The following is an 18,173-nucleotide window of genomic DNA, read 5'->3' as shown; positions in this document are numbered from 1 at the left end:
AATGTCCACTAAGTCGGTTTGGTTGATAGCGTTATTTAGGTCATCTATATCCTTACTGATTTTCTGCCTACTTGCTCTATGAATTAGAGGAGTGTCAAAGTCTTCAACTGTAATTGTAGATTCGTCTATTTCTTTTTTCAGACTCTATCAGATTTTGCCTTGTGAATTTTGAAACTCTGTCGTTAGGTGCATACACATCGAGGATTATGTCTTCTTGAAGAATCCTTTATTATTATGTAATGTCCCTCTTTGTCTCTGATAATCTTCCTTGTTCTAAAATCTGCTTTGTCTGAAATACAGCTACTCCACCTTTTGTTTGGTTGTTAGTGTTTCATCATAAAGCTTTATCCCTTTTCTTTGAACTTATCAAAGTCTGTGTGTCTAAAGTGAATTTTTTGTAGACAGCATATAGTTGGTTCTTGCTTTTCAATCCAATTTGACAGTCTCTGTCTTTTTTTTTTTTTTTTTTTTGGCTGCCTTGGGTCTTCGTTGCTGCCCCCGAGCTTTCTCTAGTTGCAGTGAGCAAGCGTTACTCTTCGTTGCGGTACACGGGCTTCTCATTGCAGTGGCTTCTCTTGTTGCTGAGCATGGGCTCTAGGCACGCGGGCTTCAGTAGTTGTGGCTCACAGGCTCAGTAGTTGTGGCTTGTGGGCTCTAGAGCGCAGGCTCAGTAGTTGTGGTGCACGGGCTTAGTTGCTCCGCGGCACGTGGGATCTTCCCGGACCAGGGCTTGAACCTGTACCCCCTGCATTGGTAGGCAGATTCTTAACCACTGCACCACCAGGGAAGTCTGTGTTTAACTGGTGTGTTTGCACCATTCATATTGAAAGGGATTGATATCGTTGGATCAATATCTACCATCTTGCTAGCTGCTTTCTGTTCCATTTGTTCTTTGTTTTTTGTTACCTCTTTTTCTGTTTAATTGGGTATTTTTTAATGATTCCATTTTACCTCCCCTAGTGACTTAGTATTTATACCTCTTTTCCTAAATCTTATTTAATGGTCACCTTTGGTTTTACAGTATACATATTTAAATAATTTGAGTCTACCTTATATTATACCACATCACCTGTAGTATATAAGGACCTAATAACATCATATTCTCAAATCTTCCTTCCCATCCTTGTGTCACTATTATATATTTTACTATTACATATGCTATAAACACCTAATGCATTGTTCACACTATTACTTTAAACTGTCAGTTATTTTTAGAAAAATTAAAAATAAGAAAAATATAGACATATTACTGGAGGTTTTAGAGCATATGAATGCCATGGTCCCTTTAAAATGTAGCTTTTATCATTCTGGTTACTCTAAGGGAGAAACAGAGAGACCAGCTGGGAGGCTGTTGCTGTAACCTAATTGAGACGTGACAGTGACTTGTTCCAAGGTCATGTTAAATAACACAGAAGAGTTCATTAGATAGGATATCCAGAAATCTTTTTTGTTTACTTCGAAGTCTCACAATTTTTTCATGACAGTTCAAATATTTAGATTTAAGGCTACTGCAAGCTATTTGATAAGACAGTCACATTAAAACAGTAAAAACATGACCAGTGATCTTGTTGACCTCATAATTCAGTTTGAAATAGTCACTTGAAGTAAGCACTTTGAAGTAACTGTAGTCCTCATCATTAGATAGAGAGACAAATAGAAGTGCTTAAAAAGCGCATTGTTGGTGGTGTAGTTTTTTTAAAATTTAGGGTCCACACATGTTAATCAAAACTGATGCACTTGTCCACCTTTTTTGTTGATGTTTCTTTGTTGGCAAATTAAGTCACTTATTGGAAGCTCTTCATATCCTATTCAAAGGATAGCAACCAAGTTACATACTTGGGTAATTCTACCAAAATTGTATTTCTGAATTCTAGATTATATTGTCTTTGTAGAATACAGGAACTTTCAGTAATAAATATCTGACTTTAAAAGATATATCTACTTATTTCTTTTAGTGATCCTGAATAAAAGCATATTCCATTCTACCTTAATTCAAACTTTCTACTCTCTACAAAACTGGAAACCCTACATTATCAGATTTTTCTTTTTAGTTCATATTTATTTGGTTTGAAATGCTTTCTAAACTCTTTTTTGCAAATTTCCAAATGTACTGTTTCTACTCAGAAGTAGCTTCCAATGACCCCATGTGTACCCATCCCCCAGTTTTATCAACCTTTTGCCATACTTTAAAAAATAATCTATATATTCTCCTTTTTGCTAAAATATTTTAATCAAATTTTGATATGTCTTGTCATTTCATCCCTAAATATTTCAGTATGTGTCTTAAACAAAGTGAAATTAAAAATGAATGCTTTCTAATAACAGTTTTATTAAGGTATATTTTATATACCATAAGATTATACCATAACAATTTGACAGCTACATAAATGTTTTCTTAAGTGGGGTGTATTATCACGTCTAACATGATTAACAATGTCTTAATATCATCAACTAACTAGTTCATGTTCAAATTTCCCTAATTGTCTAAAAACATTCTTTATGTATTTTTACAGTTAATTTGATCCAGATCTAAAACTGGCCCACTCACTCACTGTATGCGGTTGTTTTGTAGCTTATATCGCTCTTAACCAGAAACAGGTGTTCCCCCTCCCCTGTTTGTTTCGTGCCTTGGTCTTGTAAAAGAAATGTGGTCAGTTGTCCTGTAGTATGCATGGGTTTGTTTAATTTGTTCCTCTATAGTTCTTGTAGATTAGAAGTTAAATCAAAGCCTTGTTTACACTCAGGTTTAGTCTTTTGGGGGAAATATTTCACAGGTGGTACTATTTCCTATAATGAGAAGGCACATAATATTTGATTGTTGTACTTCTAGTGATGCCAATATTGTTAGGCTCAGGTGGTGACAGTCTTTTTATTGTAGAGTTTCCTGTCAGTCTTCCCTATGGGATGCTAAAGCCATTGATGATTGTTGCCTGATCCAGTTATTTTATTAGGAGTTTCAAAATGATCATTTTCAAAGTGTGTCATTACCTCTGCATTTATTAATAGATGTTAACAGAACTTCTCGTACACTGAGCTGTTTGGCTAACTTGAAATATGCTTCATATCAGAAAAGCAGAGTAAATAAAGGAGAAATAATTAAGCATCGATTTTCAGAGTAAAAAGTCAGTGCCCTAGCAACCTATAGTGGTGTCCAGTGAATTTTGTTTGTGTCTCTTCTGAATATCATTATGAGCTCATGACTTTATATATTCAGTATGTTTCGATAACTTGCAGGCATTATTCCTTCTGATCTCACCATGTCTCATCTTTGGTCATTAGGAGCCTCTTCAAGCTGGCTCCTGTATCCTTTTGATAAAACCCTATTGGCCTTTGATAGCCTCATTGCTTTTTGGCTCAACATGATATTCGAGGTTGATCTTACCCATTTCTTGCCCCAGACATAGAATCATCCATTTTTCTGAGAAAATATTCCCCAGTTACCTTCTTTTCTTTACTCAGTACCCATCTTGATCTATATACTGTGATACTGCAAAACTCATACTTTAACTCGTTCTCTGTATCTAATTGTACAGTCGACTGTATATATCCTGCCTTTTCTATATTTGTTGTCTGTATTAAATCACAAGGCTTTTCTCTCCTTCTTGTGCCTTGTTCTGTGGCACATGACTACATTCACCTTAGTATTTCATTCCTTAATACTTCATTTTTCTCTCTTGTTCCATATTGTTTAATAGATTTATGTCTTCTTTTGAATTTTATTTTATTTATTTTTTTATACAGCAGGTTCTTATTAGTCATCAGTTTTATACAGATCAGTGTATACATGTCAATCCCAATCGCCCAATTCATCACACCACCACCACCACCACCCTGCCACTTTCCCCCCTTGGTGTCCATATGTTTCTTCTCCACATCTGTGTCTCAATTTCTGCCCTGCAAACTGGTTCATCTGTACCATTTTTCTAGGTTCCATATATATGCGTTAATATACGATATTTGTTTTTCTCTTTCTGACTTACTTCACTCTGTATGACAGTCTCTAGATCCATCCACATCTCAATAAATGACTCAATTTCATTCCTTTTTATGACTGAGTAATATTCCATTGTATATATGTACCACATCTTCTTTATCCATTCGTCTCTCGATAGGCATTTAGGTTGCTTCCATGACCTGCCTACTGTAAATAGTGCTGCAATGAACATTGGGGTGCATGTGTCTTTTTGAATTATGGTTTTCTCTGGGTATATGCCCATTAGTGGGATTGCTGGATCATATGGTAATTCTATTTTTAGTTTTTTAAGGAACCTCCATACTGTTCTCCATAGTGGGTGTATCAACTTACATTCCCACCAACAGTGCAAGAGGGTTCCCTTTTCTCCACACCCTCTCCAGCATTTGTTGTTTGTAGAATTTCTGATGATGCCCATTCTACCTGGTGTGAGGTGATACCTCATTGTAGTTTTGCTTTGCATTTCTCTAATAATTAGTGATGTTGAGCAGCTTTTCATGTGCTTCTCGGCCATCTGTATGTCTTCTTTGGAGAAATGTCTATTTAGGTCTTCTGTCCATTTTTGGATTGGGTTGTTTGTTTTTTTGATATTGAGCTGCATGAGCTGTTTATATATTTTGGAGATTAATCCTTTGTCCGTTGATTCGTTTGCAAATATTTTCTCCCATTCTGAGGGTTGTCTTTTCGTCTTGTTTATGGTTTCCTTTGCTGTGCAAAAGCTTTGAAGTTTCATTAGGTCCCATTTGTTTATTTGTGTTTTTATTTCCATTACTCTAGGAGGTGGATCAAAAAAGATCTTGCTGTGATTTATGTCAAAGAGTGTTCTTCCTATGTTTTCCTCTAAGAGTTTTATAGTGTTTAGTCTTACATTTAGGTCCCTAATCCATTTTGAGTTTATTTTTGCATATGGTGTTAGAGAGTGTTCTAATTTCATTCTTTTACATGTAGCTGTCCAGTTTTCCCAGCACCACTTACTGAAGAGACTGTCTTTTCTCCATCGTACTTCCTTGCCTCCTTTGTCATAGATTAGTTGACCATAGGTGTGTGGGTTTATCTCTGGGCCTTCTATCTTGTTCCATTGATCTATGTTTCTGTTTTTGTGCCAGTACCATATTGTGTTGATTACTGTAGCTTTGTAATATAGTCTGAAGTCAGGGAGTGTGATTCCTCCAGCTCCGTTTTTTTCCCTCAAGACTGCTTTGGCTATTCGGGTTCTTTTGTGTCTCCATACAAATTTTAAGACTTTTTGTTCTAGTTCCGAAAAAAATGCCATTGGTAATTTGATACGGATTGCCTTGAATCTGTAGATTGCTTTGGGTAGTATAGTCATTTTCACAATATTGATTCTTCCAATCCAAGAACATGGTATATCTCTCCATCTGTTGGTATCATCTTTAATTTCTTTCATCAGTGTCTTATAGTTTTCTGCATACAGGTCTTTTGTCTCCCTAGGTAGGTTTATTCCTGGGTATTTTATTCTTTTTGTTGCAATGGTAAATGGGAGTGTTTCCTTAATTTCTCTTTCAGATTTTTCATCATTAGTATATACGAATGCAAGAGATTTCTGTGCATTAATTTTGTATCCTGCTACTTTACCAAATTCATTGATTAGCTCTAGTAGTTTTCTGGTGGCATCTTTAGGATTCTCTATGTATAGTATCATGTCATCTGCAAACAGTGACAGTTTTACTTCTTCTTTTCCAATTTGTATTCCTTTTATTTCTTTTTCTTCTCTGATTGCTGTGGCTAGGACTTCCAAAACTGTGTTGAATAATAGTGCTAAGAGTGGACATCCTTGTCTTGTTCCTGATCTTAGAGGAAATGCTTTCATTTTTTTCACCATTGACAGTGATGTTTGCTGTGGGTTTGTCATATATGGCCTTTATTATGTTGAGGTAGGTTCCCTCTATGCCCAGTTTCTGGAGAGTTTTTATCATAAATGGGTGTTGAATTTTGTCAAAAGCTTTTTCTGCATCTATTGAGATGATCATATGGTTTTTATTCCTCAATTTGTTAATATGGTGTATCACATTCATTGATTTGCGTATATTGTGTATATTGAAGAATCCTTGCATCCCTGGGATAAATCCCACTTGATCATGGTGTATGATCCGTTTAATGTGTTGTTGGATTCTGTTTGCTAGTATTTTGTTGAGAATTTTTGCATGTATATTCATCAGTGATATTGGTCTGTAATTTTCTTCTTTTGTAGTATCTTTGTCTGGTTTTAGTGTCAGGGTGATGGTGGCCTCATAGAATGAGTTTAGGAGTGTTCCTTCCTCCTCAGTTTTTTGGAAGAGTTTGAGAAGGATGGGTGTTAGCTCTTCCCTAAACGTTTGATAGAATTCACCTGCGAAGCCATCTGGTCCTGGAATTTTGTTGGTTGGAATATTTTTAATCCCAGTTTCAATTTCATTACTTGTGATTGGTCTGTTCATATTTTCTATTTCTTCCTGGTTCAGGCTTGGAAGGTTATACCTTTCTAAGAATGTGTCCATTTCTTCCAGGTTCTCCATTTTATTGGCATAGAGTTGCTTGTAGTATTCTCTTAGGATGCTTTGTATTTCTGCGGTGTCCATTGTAACTTCCTAATTTTCATTTGTAACTTTATTGATTTGAGTCCTCTCCCTCTCTTTCACATAAGTCTGGCTAATGGTTTATCAATTTTGTTTATCTTCTCAAAGAACCAGCTTTTAGTTTTATTGATCTTTGCTATTGTTTTCTTTGTTTCTATTTCATTTATTTCTGCTCTGATCTTTATGATTTCTTTCCTTCTACTAATTTTGGGTTTTGTTTGTTCTTCTTTCTCTAGTTCCTTTAGGTGTAAGGTTGTATTGTTTATTTGAGATTTTTCTTGTTTCTTGAGGTAGGCTTGTATTGCTATAAGCTTCCCTCTTAGAACTGCTTTTGCTGCATCCCATAAGTTTTGTATCGTGGTGTTTTCATTGTCATTTGTCGCTGGGTATTTTTTGATTTCCTCTTTTGTTTCTTCAGTGATCTCTTGGTTATTTAGTAACGTATTGTTTAGCCTCCATGTGTTTGTGTTTTTTACTTTTTTTCCCTGTAATTCATTTCTAATCTCATAGCATTGTGGTCAGAAAAGATGCTTGATACGATTTCACTTTTCTTAAATTTACTGAGGCTTGATTTGTGACGCAAGATGTGTTCTATCCTGGAGAATGTTCCGTGTGCACCTGAGAATAAAGTGTGATCTGCTGTTTTTGGATGGAATGTCCTATAAATATCAATTAAATCTGTCTGATCTATTGTGTCATTTAAAGCTTGTGTTTCCTTATTAATTTTCTGTTTGGATGATCTGTCCATTGGTGTAAGTGAGGTGTTAGAGTCCCCCACTATTATTGTGTTCCTGTTGATTTCCTCTTTTACAGCTGTTAGCAGTTGCCTTAGGTATTGAGGTGCTCCCATGTTGGGTGCATATATATTTATAATTGTTATATCTTCTTCTTGGATTAATCCCTTGATCATTATGTAGTGTCCTTCCTTGTCTCTTGTAACATTCTTTATTTTAAAGTCTATTTTATCTGATATGAGTATTGCTACTCCAGCTTTCTTTTGATATCCATTTGCATGGAATATCTTTTTCCATCCCCTCACTTTCAGTCTGTATGTGTCCCTAGGTCTGAAGTATATCTCTTGTAGACAGCATATATATGGGTCTTGTTTTTGTATCCATTCAGCAAGCCTGTGTCTTTGGTTGGAGCATTTAATCCATTCATGTTTAAGGTAATTATCGATATGTATGTTCCTATGACCATTTTCTTAATTGTTTTGGGTTTGTTTTTGTAGGTCCTTTTCTTCTCTTGTGTTTCCCACTTACAGAAGTTCCTTTAGCATTCGTTGTAGAGCTGGTTTGGTATTGCTGAATTCTCTTAGCTTTTGCTTGTTTGTAAAGCTTTTGATTTCTCCATCAAATCTGAATGAGATCCTTGCTAGGTAGAGTAATCTTGGTTGTAGGTTCTTCCCTTTCATCACTGTAAGTATATCATGCCACTTCCTTCTGGCTTGTAGAGTTTCTGCTGAGAAATCAGCTGTTAACCTTATGGGAGTTCCCTTATATGTTATTTGTCATTTTTCCCTTGCTGCTTTCAATAGTTTTTCTTTTTCTTTAATTTTTGCCAATTTGATTACTATGTGTCTCGGCGTGTTTCTCCTTGGGTTTATACTGCCTGGGACTCTCTGCGCTTCCTGGACTTGGGTGGCTTTTTCCTTTCCCATGCTAGGGAAGTTTTCAACTATAATCTCTTCAAAGATTTTCTCAGGTCCTTTCTCTCTCTCTTCTCCTTCTGGGACCCCTATAATGTGAATGTTGTTGCTTTTAATGTTGTCCCAGAGGTCTCTTAGGCTGTTTTCATTTCTTTTCATTCTTTTTTCTTTATTATGTTCTGCAGCAGTGAATTCCACCATTCTGTCTTCCAGGTCACTTATCCGTTCTTCTGCCTCAGTTATTCTGCTATTGATTCCTTCTAGTGTAGTTTTATTTTCAGTTATAGTATTGTTCATCTTGGTTTGTTTGTTCTTTAATTCTTCTAGGTCTTTGTTAAACATTTCTTGCATCTTCTCAATCTTTGCCTCCATTCTTTTTCCGAGGTCCTGTATCATCTTCATTATCATTATTCTGAATTCTTTTTCTGGAAGGTTGCCTATCTCCACTTCATTTAGTTGTTTTTCTGGGTTTTATCTTGTTCCTTCATCTAGTACATAGCCCTCTGCATTTTCATCTTGTCTATCTTTCTGTGAATGTGGCTTTTGTTCCACAGGCTGCAGGATTCTAGATTTATGTCTTTTTAAAGAAATTTGTAGTTTCCTGGAGGTCAGGACTTCTCCATTACTGAAGGAGATAAAAAACAAATCTATTAGGAATATAGTGATAGTGGAAAAAATTTTAATTGAATTGAAAGGCTTGTTTTGTTTGGCTCACTTACAGCCATGTTTGCCAACAGTTTGACACCGGTAGTTCCAATGCTACATTTAAATCCAAGGCAAACTGAATCACGAATCTTTGTACCAGAATTTAAAGTACAGGTGGTTTAAAAGTAATCAAATTAAGTATGGGAAAGGAGGCACAAATATTCTGTTCAGAGAATTAAAAAATAAAACTTGGTCGTTGGTTCTAGCATGTAGTATTATGGCACATTCAAGAAAAATACTTTCAGATGGTCATTACTTTTGGTGCCTGGCCTCAATTCCTACTTGGCTTAGCTTCATTATAGGTGGCCCAGAACTTGGCTGGTAAGTAGGAGAGTTGGAAGCAAGACTGGCTGCCTAGCAAAATGATTTGAATAGCTTCTGATCTTATTTGTCATTTTATCAACTATTTTTTTGTACTTTCTATGGTTTTCATAGAAGTATGAATACCAGAAAAGCCAGACTATTTACAACACTTAAAAATGTGACACTAGTCCTATAATGGCACTGAAGCTACTTGTCATGTGATGAGACTCTATGTTAATTTGTTTTATGATTAGAGTAGGAAGTAGCTGAAGTGACACGTCCCATCTGTCTATTCCCTTCTTTCTTTTCTCTTACCCCCAAAGAAGATGCTAAAGATTCTTCAGGGAAGAATAAAAAGATTAATTTGAGAATAGATTTATATTCATGTTAAGACAACACTTCTTGGGTTTGCTTATAGGTCCTGTTATTGCCTTGGAGTTCAATGGAGATGGCGCTGTAGAAGGATGTCAACTTATTGTCAATGAGATATTCAGTGGGACCAAGGTACAAGATTTTATTGACTGTATTTCATTCAAACCTTTCCTTTCCTTTCTTTTTCCTTACAATTAAATAGTATTTTCAGCACATCATGATTTTTAGAATTTATGGTAAATAATTGGGAAGTAAGCTTTGGTTTTTCCTTGCCAAACTAAAATTTTAATAGCTTAAAAATTTACAAAGTAAGTATCTACTTATTAAAAACCTTCAATAATACATGTTTCTAAAGTAAAATGTCTCACCAAATGTCTCTTCAAGTTCTTCCTTTTTTAAAAGTAGTGATATGTTGAAAATGTTATATCTCTAAGATTGTATACTTTAGATGGACAATCCTATTGCCCAGTGTTCATTTTCATTTGCTTCAGTAATACTTGATCAAAACTTGAACTTGAGCTATATCTAGAAATCACTACATGTAGGTATTTTCTAGATATGGTTGATGAGGTTGCTGTATCTGAAAATTTCAAACTTAACTTAATATAGCTTAAAAACCAAACATTATAAGAGGACTAAATGAGTATAAATAACTGGGTTTTTTTGATAAATATCTGAGAGGAAATTTTTGATTTTATAATCTGATTTGGCTTATGGTCCCTTGAATTTGCATAATTCAGAGTACTTTGTCTTTTGTCTCATTTTATCATCACAACAGTACTAAGGGAGAGGGCAAATCAGATTGAATAGAAAAGGAAACAGAGAGAAAATGGTTATATGATTTGGAGTTTTTAGATCTGAATGAGTTAAAGATTATCTAATCCAACTTTCTGATTTTACATATGTGGAAACTGAGCCCAGAGAGGTTTATTAAATTGTTAGCATCATACAACTAGTTTATGATAAAGCTAAATAGAACCCAGGTCTCCTCTAATTTCTGGCTGACATTTATAAAAGCTGTTTTTGAAGGGTTCTATTGAGTACTGCTTTGTTGATGTTTGGAAAATAGTTAATTTAAAATTAGTAATATATCTTTAGCAGCTTTGAAAAAGATAATCTCAAGTTTTCCTTCTCAGCCTATTGAGATTCTTATTTAGAAAATAGAAGAAATTAAGAGTTCTTTAAATAAACCTCTTTATTCGTAGCTTTCATAATATTGGCTGTTACATACTTTAAAAACTGAAATTCCAAGTGTAATAAAATACAACTTAAGTATTATGAAAGCAAAGATCTTAATTATATCTTAAGTGCTTTTAAAAAAGCTCAATTACATCATAGCTTTTGAAACTATATTGCATGAATTCTACAGAAAATCCACAAATATTATAAATGATGTACTTGAATTTCTTTTAAATAGCAAGTCTGTGACTGTTCTGTGAAGAATGTGGGCTTTGGAATTTGGGGATTACTAGCATGTATTTTTTGTCTTTTTTATGTTTAACATAGATGTTTGTATCAGAAAGCAAGGATGCGGCATCTGGAGATGTAGACAGCTTCTACAACTTTGCTGATATACAAATGGGAATATGAAGTGCGATGTGGAACAAGGACTTGATTTTAAGCCCTTTTCATTTTGTGTATTAGCAATGGTTTTTTTTTTACTGATGCTATAATTGTTAAAGTCATTTTTAAAATAAATTTTTGAATACTGCATCATTTACTTGAGTTTCAAAAAGAGTTCATTTTAAATTAAGTAGTTTTAATCAGCTTAAAAAACATTTAACCCAGTTCAGTGAGCTTGTAGGTTTTGTTTCTCTGCATATGATACTGTTATTAGAAAATAGAAGTGGCTAACAGTTCATGATTTTAGTCTTAATTAAATGTTCTTTCAAATCTCTAATTTACACTTTCCTCAGTACTCCATAATATTTGAGAATATATTCCATTGCTTATTTTCTTTTTTAATTTAGAAGGATTCGTTACTAGCAGATCGGTTAGAATGAACCTATGTGCATTTTTTTCATGTATATACATCCAGTTAAATATTTGCTTCCTAATTGCATAATATGGCAAATGAAATTTTGTATACAGAGTTGACATAATACTTCGTAAATTAAGATTTTTAAATTAATAGGTATTTGATAACCAGTTTTGCAAGTAACTCTACTAACTGATGTTGGTATAGCTGTTTAAAGACTACTTTGTGAGTAGTATGATTATTTGAATAAATTCCACATTGTTTAGTTTTTGAATACAACTGCTAGATGACTCTTCTGCTTCCTGGTGAGAAAAGGTGTATGCAACACTGAAACTATAGAAGCCCAATCACCAGCAGTTCAAAAAGGTGATCACTGTTTTATCACCTCTTATGAGCTATTAGAATTAAAACAAAGCCTTGCAACATTTAGGTAAGAAGTACTTAAGCATAGTGATAAGCTATGCAGATTATTAAAAAGCTAGATAAATTTGATTTTAATTAGATATCCCACTTCTATCAATCAATGTTCAAGTATGATAAAATTATTTTGGTTGCTTTAAAACATTATTTTCCAGATCAACCTGACCGTAATAATTTACCATGGGGCAGGGGAGAGCTACTTGTTTAAAAATCCACGTTCTTGGACCAATCCTTAGGCAAATCGATTCAGTGCCCAGGGGAAACTCTGTTTTAAGGGGTTTGTTGTAACGTAAGGTAATCAGAAGATCTTGATAGGCTGATCTTGTGAGAAGGGACTGAACCTGCCATCTACACCACACAGAGTAGCTAATCAGAAGTTAGCTTTCATAGGTCTATTTTTAAAAGGAACCTTAAATTTAACTATGTTTTGATAAAACTAAAGCTGAAAATAATCACTTATAAAAATTCCTCTTATGATTGTTACTAACAATGTATTTTCGTGTTTAAACTGAAAATATTTTTGTGGATATTTTCAGATTCATTTACAACTATTGCATTGAATTGTGTGTCGATATTCAGAAATAATACATTAAAAGACTTTTCACTTTAAATTAATAAGTAATATTGACCACCTACCCTGTGCCTCACCTTGTATTAGCATTGTATCATTTCAGTCTTCTACAAGAGCATTCTATTCTACATAACCTATCCTTTAAATCAAAATGAATTCGTAAGATACAAATAAAAATCGGTGATGGGTTTAATATAATTTTTATCATAATTTACAAATGAGCTTTGCCAAGTAGTAGTCAGAGGACATTAATTTTTCTCATAGGTAAGCTAAATTAAACATATTCTTATCATAATTACATTATTAAATCCCATTATTCACAGTTTAAAAAATCACAGTACTTTGTTTTTCAAAAATATAATACAATGTTATACAACGCTGTAAATTGAGTTCTTTATTTTACCTATGGTATTTTAGCAAAAACTCAGGAATATTACATATAAGGGAGATGTTAATTTAAAATTTTCCACTAAATTTAGTATCTATTAACCAAAGCCTAAAATTTTATACTCTTCAGTTAGATAAGAGCTTTTACCCAAGTTTAATTTGTCTTTCAGGACAGTTCTTTGCTTCTGAATGTTTGAAAAGATTTTTTAAAAATAAGTAGTGCTACGTTGTTGTTTTTATCATTCTAAACCTTGATTGTAATTAGAGTATTCTACATTTCATTTCTGAATAGCTTTTGAATTCATGAAAAAAGAATTAGCAATGAAAACTTAGTAATTTTATTAAGATATACATGTTTAGACATTATATTAGCTTATTTCTCTTGTGTTAATAGTACTGCTGTTTTTGCTTCTGTATATTTATATCTAGCTTTTGTATGTAATTTATCTAGTGTTTATAAAATGTGATTTGTAATAAATATTGTTAAAATGAAAATGAATTAACACTAATTTTTGAAGAGCACTTCTATAACATATATTTACTCATATGTGTACCAAAATATGATCATGACACATTTTTTAATGATAAAAGTAAAATAAATGGTCTAATCTGTCTTATGTTAATGATAAATGAGCTGTATGCCATGTGTGTGTACAAAGCACTCTGGAGAAATGCAAAGGAAGTAGAAAACCTGTTTTAATCTAAGGAATTTCCAATATCATGCTCCCTTTGTTAAAAGATACGTTTTGCTATGATTGAATACTTACTAAGATTAGGCATCTTTTTCTTCCATATTTAAGAAAATAGTGAATTGTTTGTGATATACTTTCAGGTTTATACAAATGGACCTTATTTTTGAATTGCTACCAAATTTATCAGTCTTTGTACCCAATTTCTCCCTCTCGCAGCCCATAAATCAGAGAAACTGCAGATTGGTTAGTTTTAAAAATAACATTTATTATCATTATTTCTATGTATAAAGCTTCTACATGTATATTTAGAGCATTTGGGGGGAAAAACAGAACTGTGCAAGATAGTAGCAAAAATTACTTCCTACTTATTGGATAATTCTTGCTGTGCTGAGTTTAAATTTTTTCTCATTTTTATTTTCATTTTATATTTGTGTGAGTTATGATTTTATCTTTTTTTTTAAACATCTTTATTGGAGTATAATTGCTTTACAATGGTGTGTTAGTTTCTGCTGTATAACAAAGTGAATCAGCAATACATATACATCTATCCCCATATCTCCTCCCTCTTGCGTCTCCCTCCCACCCTCCCTATCCCACCCCTCTAGGTGGTCACAAAGCACTGTGTTTTTCTCATTTAAAAGGGACATATTTAGGGACTTCCCTGGTGATCCAGTGGTTAAGAGTCCGTGCTCCCAATGCAGGGGCCACGGGTTGGATCCCTGGTCAGGGAACTAAGATCCTGCATGCCGTGTGGTGCGGCCAAATAAATAAATAAATAATAGAAGGGTCATATTTAACTCTGTTTTACATAGGAAGAGAAGATACTGTAATTAAGGTATGATTACTCCTTCAAAATCCATTCTAGAAAATATTTTATCCTTTAAAAGTGTAACACTAAAAAAAGCCGCATTTCATTTGAATTTTAGTAATGAAAACTTTTTTTGTGAAAATGGAGGCATTCACCATTGACTTGGTTTCCTTTTTTGGTCGAGTGTTTGAAGAGGGTGGCAATCGGTCCTACTCAGCTGGGGAGGCAGTAAACCTTTATACTACTTCATCTCTCTCCTTTGACATTTGCGACATTTTGGCTTTTAGTGGCAAACTCCAGCAAGATGTTCAGAAGCAGTGTTTTTTTTCCTTTTCTAGTGTTTTGGTGCTTTCCTGGTCAGGGCAGGTTCTTACCTATAAATAGATGTTGAGGGAGCAGGCTCACAGGTAGCAGGGAGCCCCCAGCATCCTTCTCTCGGCTCTGATCCTCCCTCTGGGGTCTGCCTTCCCCATTTCAGTTTAATCTGTCCACTAGTAATTGGACTAATGAAAAGTAACTTGTAAGTGGCGACAAGTAATTAACTGATGTTTGTAAAGTGCCTTGAAATGGTGCTTTATGGACGTTAAGTATTACTGTGCTCAGCAAAGTAGTATGGTGATCTTTTAAAGTAGTTCAGTTGTGAAGCCATACACCCACCTACAAATAGGCAACTGAATAAGAGAAAACACATATAAGAGGCTGTTAAGACTTAAGTGCTGTTCTCTTATTGATTGATGTACTTTCATTTGTCAATTGTAGGTCAGCTTGTTAGGCTCATTAATAGAACCTTTTATATTATTTCACCCTAACTTCTAAACTGAGCATATATTAAGTGATTTTTAAATTTATCCCAGGACTTCCCTGGCTGTCCAGTGGTTAAGACTCCTTGCTTCCACTGCAGGGGGCACGGGTTTGATCCCTGGTCGAGGAACTAAGATCCTGCATGCCATGTGGTGTGGCGAAAAAAAAAAATTATCTCATTAGAGCCATCTAGTTTTAGGACTGTGAAGTGTATGGACATTTTCAGTCCCTCATTTTACAGATGATAAATTTGAGGGTCAGAAAATTTAGATGGCCTGTCCAACTCAAACCATAATCACTGAACTACGGTGTAGACCTCTTGACTTTTCCCCTGCGATCACCCAGAGAACAAGGCTCAGCTCATCAGGCTCCTTCTTTACGAAGCCTTTTCTAACTCTCACAAAGGTGCAGCCCCTCTTTGGTGCTTACACAGTCCTCTGTATAGATTTCCTGTAACACTTTATTCTATTTCTTTAGCCATTCCTCCCTTGCTACTCAAAGTGTGCCCTGTAGACCGTCAGCATCAGCATCACCTAGAGTTTGTTAGAGTATCAGGCCCCATTCCAGATTTGTTGAATAAGCCTGTCAACTGAAGAAAAATGTACAGCCTAAAAGTTGCAAGTCATATTTTATTCAGACTCTAATCCAAAAAGATATATGCACCCCTATGTTCATAGCAGCACTATTTGCAATAGCCAAGACGTGGAAACACCCTAAATGTCCATCGACAGATGGATAAAGAAAATGTAGTACATATATACAATGGAATACTACTCAGCTATAAAAAAGAATGAAATAATGCCAGCTGCAGCAACATGGTGGACCTGGAGGGCATTATGCAAGGTGAAATAAGTCAGACAGAGAAAGACAAATACCATATGATATCACTTATATGTGGAATCCAAAATGTGACAGAAATGAACCTCTCTGTGAAACAGAACAGACTCACGGACATAGAGAACAGACTTGTGGTTGTCAAGGGGAGAGGGTTGGGGGAGGGATGGAGTGGGAGGTTGGTGTTAGCAGATGTAAGCTTTTATATACAGAATGGATCAACAACAAGGTCCTACTGTATAGCACAGAGACCTATATTCGGTATCCTATGAAAAACCATAATGGAAAAGAATATTAAGAAAAAGAATATATATATATGTTTTATTCAGGGACCTTACTGAGAACTATAGCCTGGGAGATAGCCTCTCAGATAGCTCTGAGGAACTGCCCCAAAGAGGTAAGGGAGGAGCCAGGATATATAGGAGCTTTTGCTTGGAAAACAAACATAGTCGAACATCAAAAGATTACCACTAATCACAAAAAGCAGACATCCTAAGTTAATGGTTTTAGTCCTTTTCTATGTATGGGAAGATCCAAGAGTCTGGGCTCATAGAAATCATTCCTTAGATATGCATCTCAACTATCTAGGGCCTGTATCCTGTTTTTCTACATCCTGAATTCCCCCAGGGGGCACCATGGGGCAGGGGGCAGCTGCAGTGGTTGCTGGCTTGATGGTGGACAGCATTGTTTACTGAAATGGCAGGCAACATTTTCTGTCTGCAAGCTTCTACCTTTTAACAAGGTGTTCAGGGGATTCAGTATATAAAGTTGGAGAAGCTCTGTCCTAGACTGTTAGTTCCTCAAGCACTAAAATCAAGGCTCAGAAACCTTTGTATTCATAGAGAGTAGCTTAGGGTCCAGTAATGTGATCTATATTTAATAAATATTTTTGACTGAATGACATAATCCAGTGCTTCATTCTACTCTATCAGATTTTAGTTTTTTTCTGTAATTCCTCTCTTCATGTACTCTCCTTGATTGGCTTTGGAATAAAAACATTCTACAATATTTACTTCCCGCCCTCCCAGTTTTGTGTTGAAATAGTAAACAGGGTCTCTGCCCACTGAGGCTCCTTTAGAGCTTTAAGAACATCAGTGGTACGCATCGGAAACAGAGAAGAGCACAGCAGTTTCTGACTTAAATTTTCTTCTGATGTGTTTTCTTATTCAAGTTTGTTTTATTCAATGAGGAAATGTGTTGCATAAGCCAGAGTGGTGCTTTGTTGATCCTGGGGCTGAGTTAAAGTAAAACAGCAGTCAGCTACTTGCTTTGGGCTTGTGGGGAAAGTTAGTCATTTAGTCCCTCTCAGATGTTATCCTCCCTCTTTATCTCTTGACATCTTTCCACTTGGAGAGTTTAGGGATGAGCTTGGCCATCATCATCAATAGAGCATGTGCAGGATTGTCCAGGGAAGTGGGGGAGGAGACTAGTAACCCTGAGTCTCCTTTCTCCTAAAGACCGGCATTATCATAACAGGTAAGTGGTAGAGCTGGGGTTTAAATGGCTGTCTGTTAACCACTATTTCAGAGAGAGGGGCATATCAAAATTACTTGTGGGTGTTTTTCAAAATACATATGGCCCTTCAGGCAGTTAGAAAGCCTAAACAAGGGGGCTGTACAAAGCATTAAAGGTGGGGGAAGAAGATCAAAGAAGGGCAGAGAAACAACATTCGAGTAACAAAAAACAAAGATCTCTATGTACTGTGGACAAAAAATGTTGCCTGCCATTAAGCCATCAGGCACTGCAGCCCCCCACCCAGTGGTGTACCCTCAGGGGAATTCAGATGGAGAAAAACAGGATACTGGCCCTAGATAGTTAAGATGCATATCAAAGGAATAATTTCGATGAGCCCAGACTCTTGCATCTTCCCATACATAGAAGAGCACTAATATCATTCACTGGAGATGTCTTTTTCGTGTGTGATTAGCAAAAATCTTTTGATGTTCGACTACATTTTTTTTTTTTGCAAAAACTCCTATATATCCTGGCCCCTCCCTTACCTCTTCAGGACAGTTCCTTAGAGCTATCTGAGAGGCTGTCTCCTGGGCTATAGTCCTCTCTCAGTAAGGTGCCCAAATAAAACATAAGTCACAACGTTTAGGTTG

General features: G+C 35.3%; 1 protein-coding gene across 1 annotated transcript in view; it reads left to right on the top strand.

Moving 5' to 3' along the window:
- RP2 (RP2 activator of ARL3 GTPase) overlaps positions 1 to 13,359 on the top strand; it is a 44,286-nt gene extending 30,927 nt beyond the window's left edge. The window contains exons 4-5 of the mRNA XM_030849820.2: positions 9,624 to 9,709; positions 11,084 to 13,359. Coding sequence (XP_030705680.1) covers positions 9,624 to 9,709; positions 11,084 to 11,167 — 170 coding nt within the window. The 3' untranslated portion in view covers positions 11,168 to 13,359. The remainder of the gene's footprint in view (positions 1 to 9,623; positions 9,710 to 11,083) is intronic.
- The last annotated feature ends 4,814 nt before the right edge of the window (positions 13,360 to 18,173 follow it).

Source organism: Globicephala melas, chromosome X (genome assembly GCF_963455315.2).
Source record: "Globicephala melas chromosome X, mGloMel1.2, whole genome shotgun sequence".
Lineage (NCBI taxonomy): Eukaryota > Metazoa > Chordata > Mammalia > Artiodactyla > Delphinidae > Globicephala > Globicephala melas.
The sequence above is the reverse complement of the archived record's forward strand: the minus strand, read 5'-3'. Positions and strand labels throughout refer to the sequence as shown.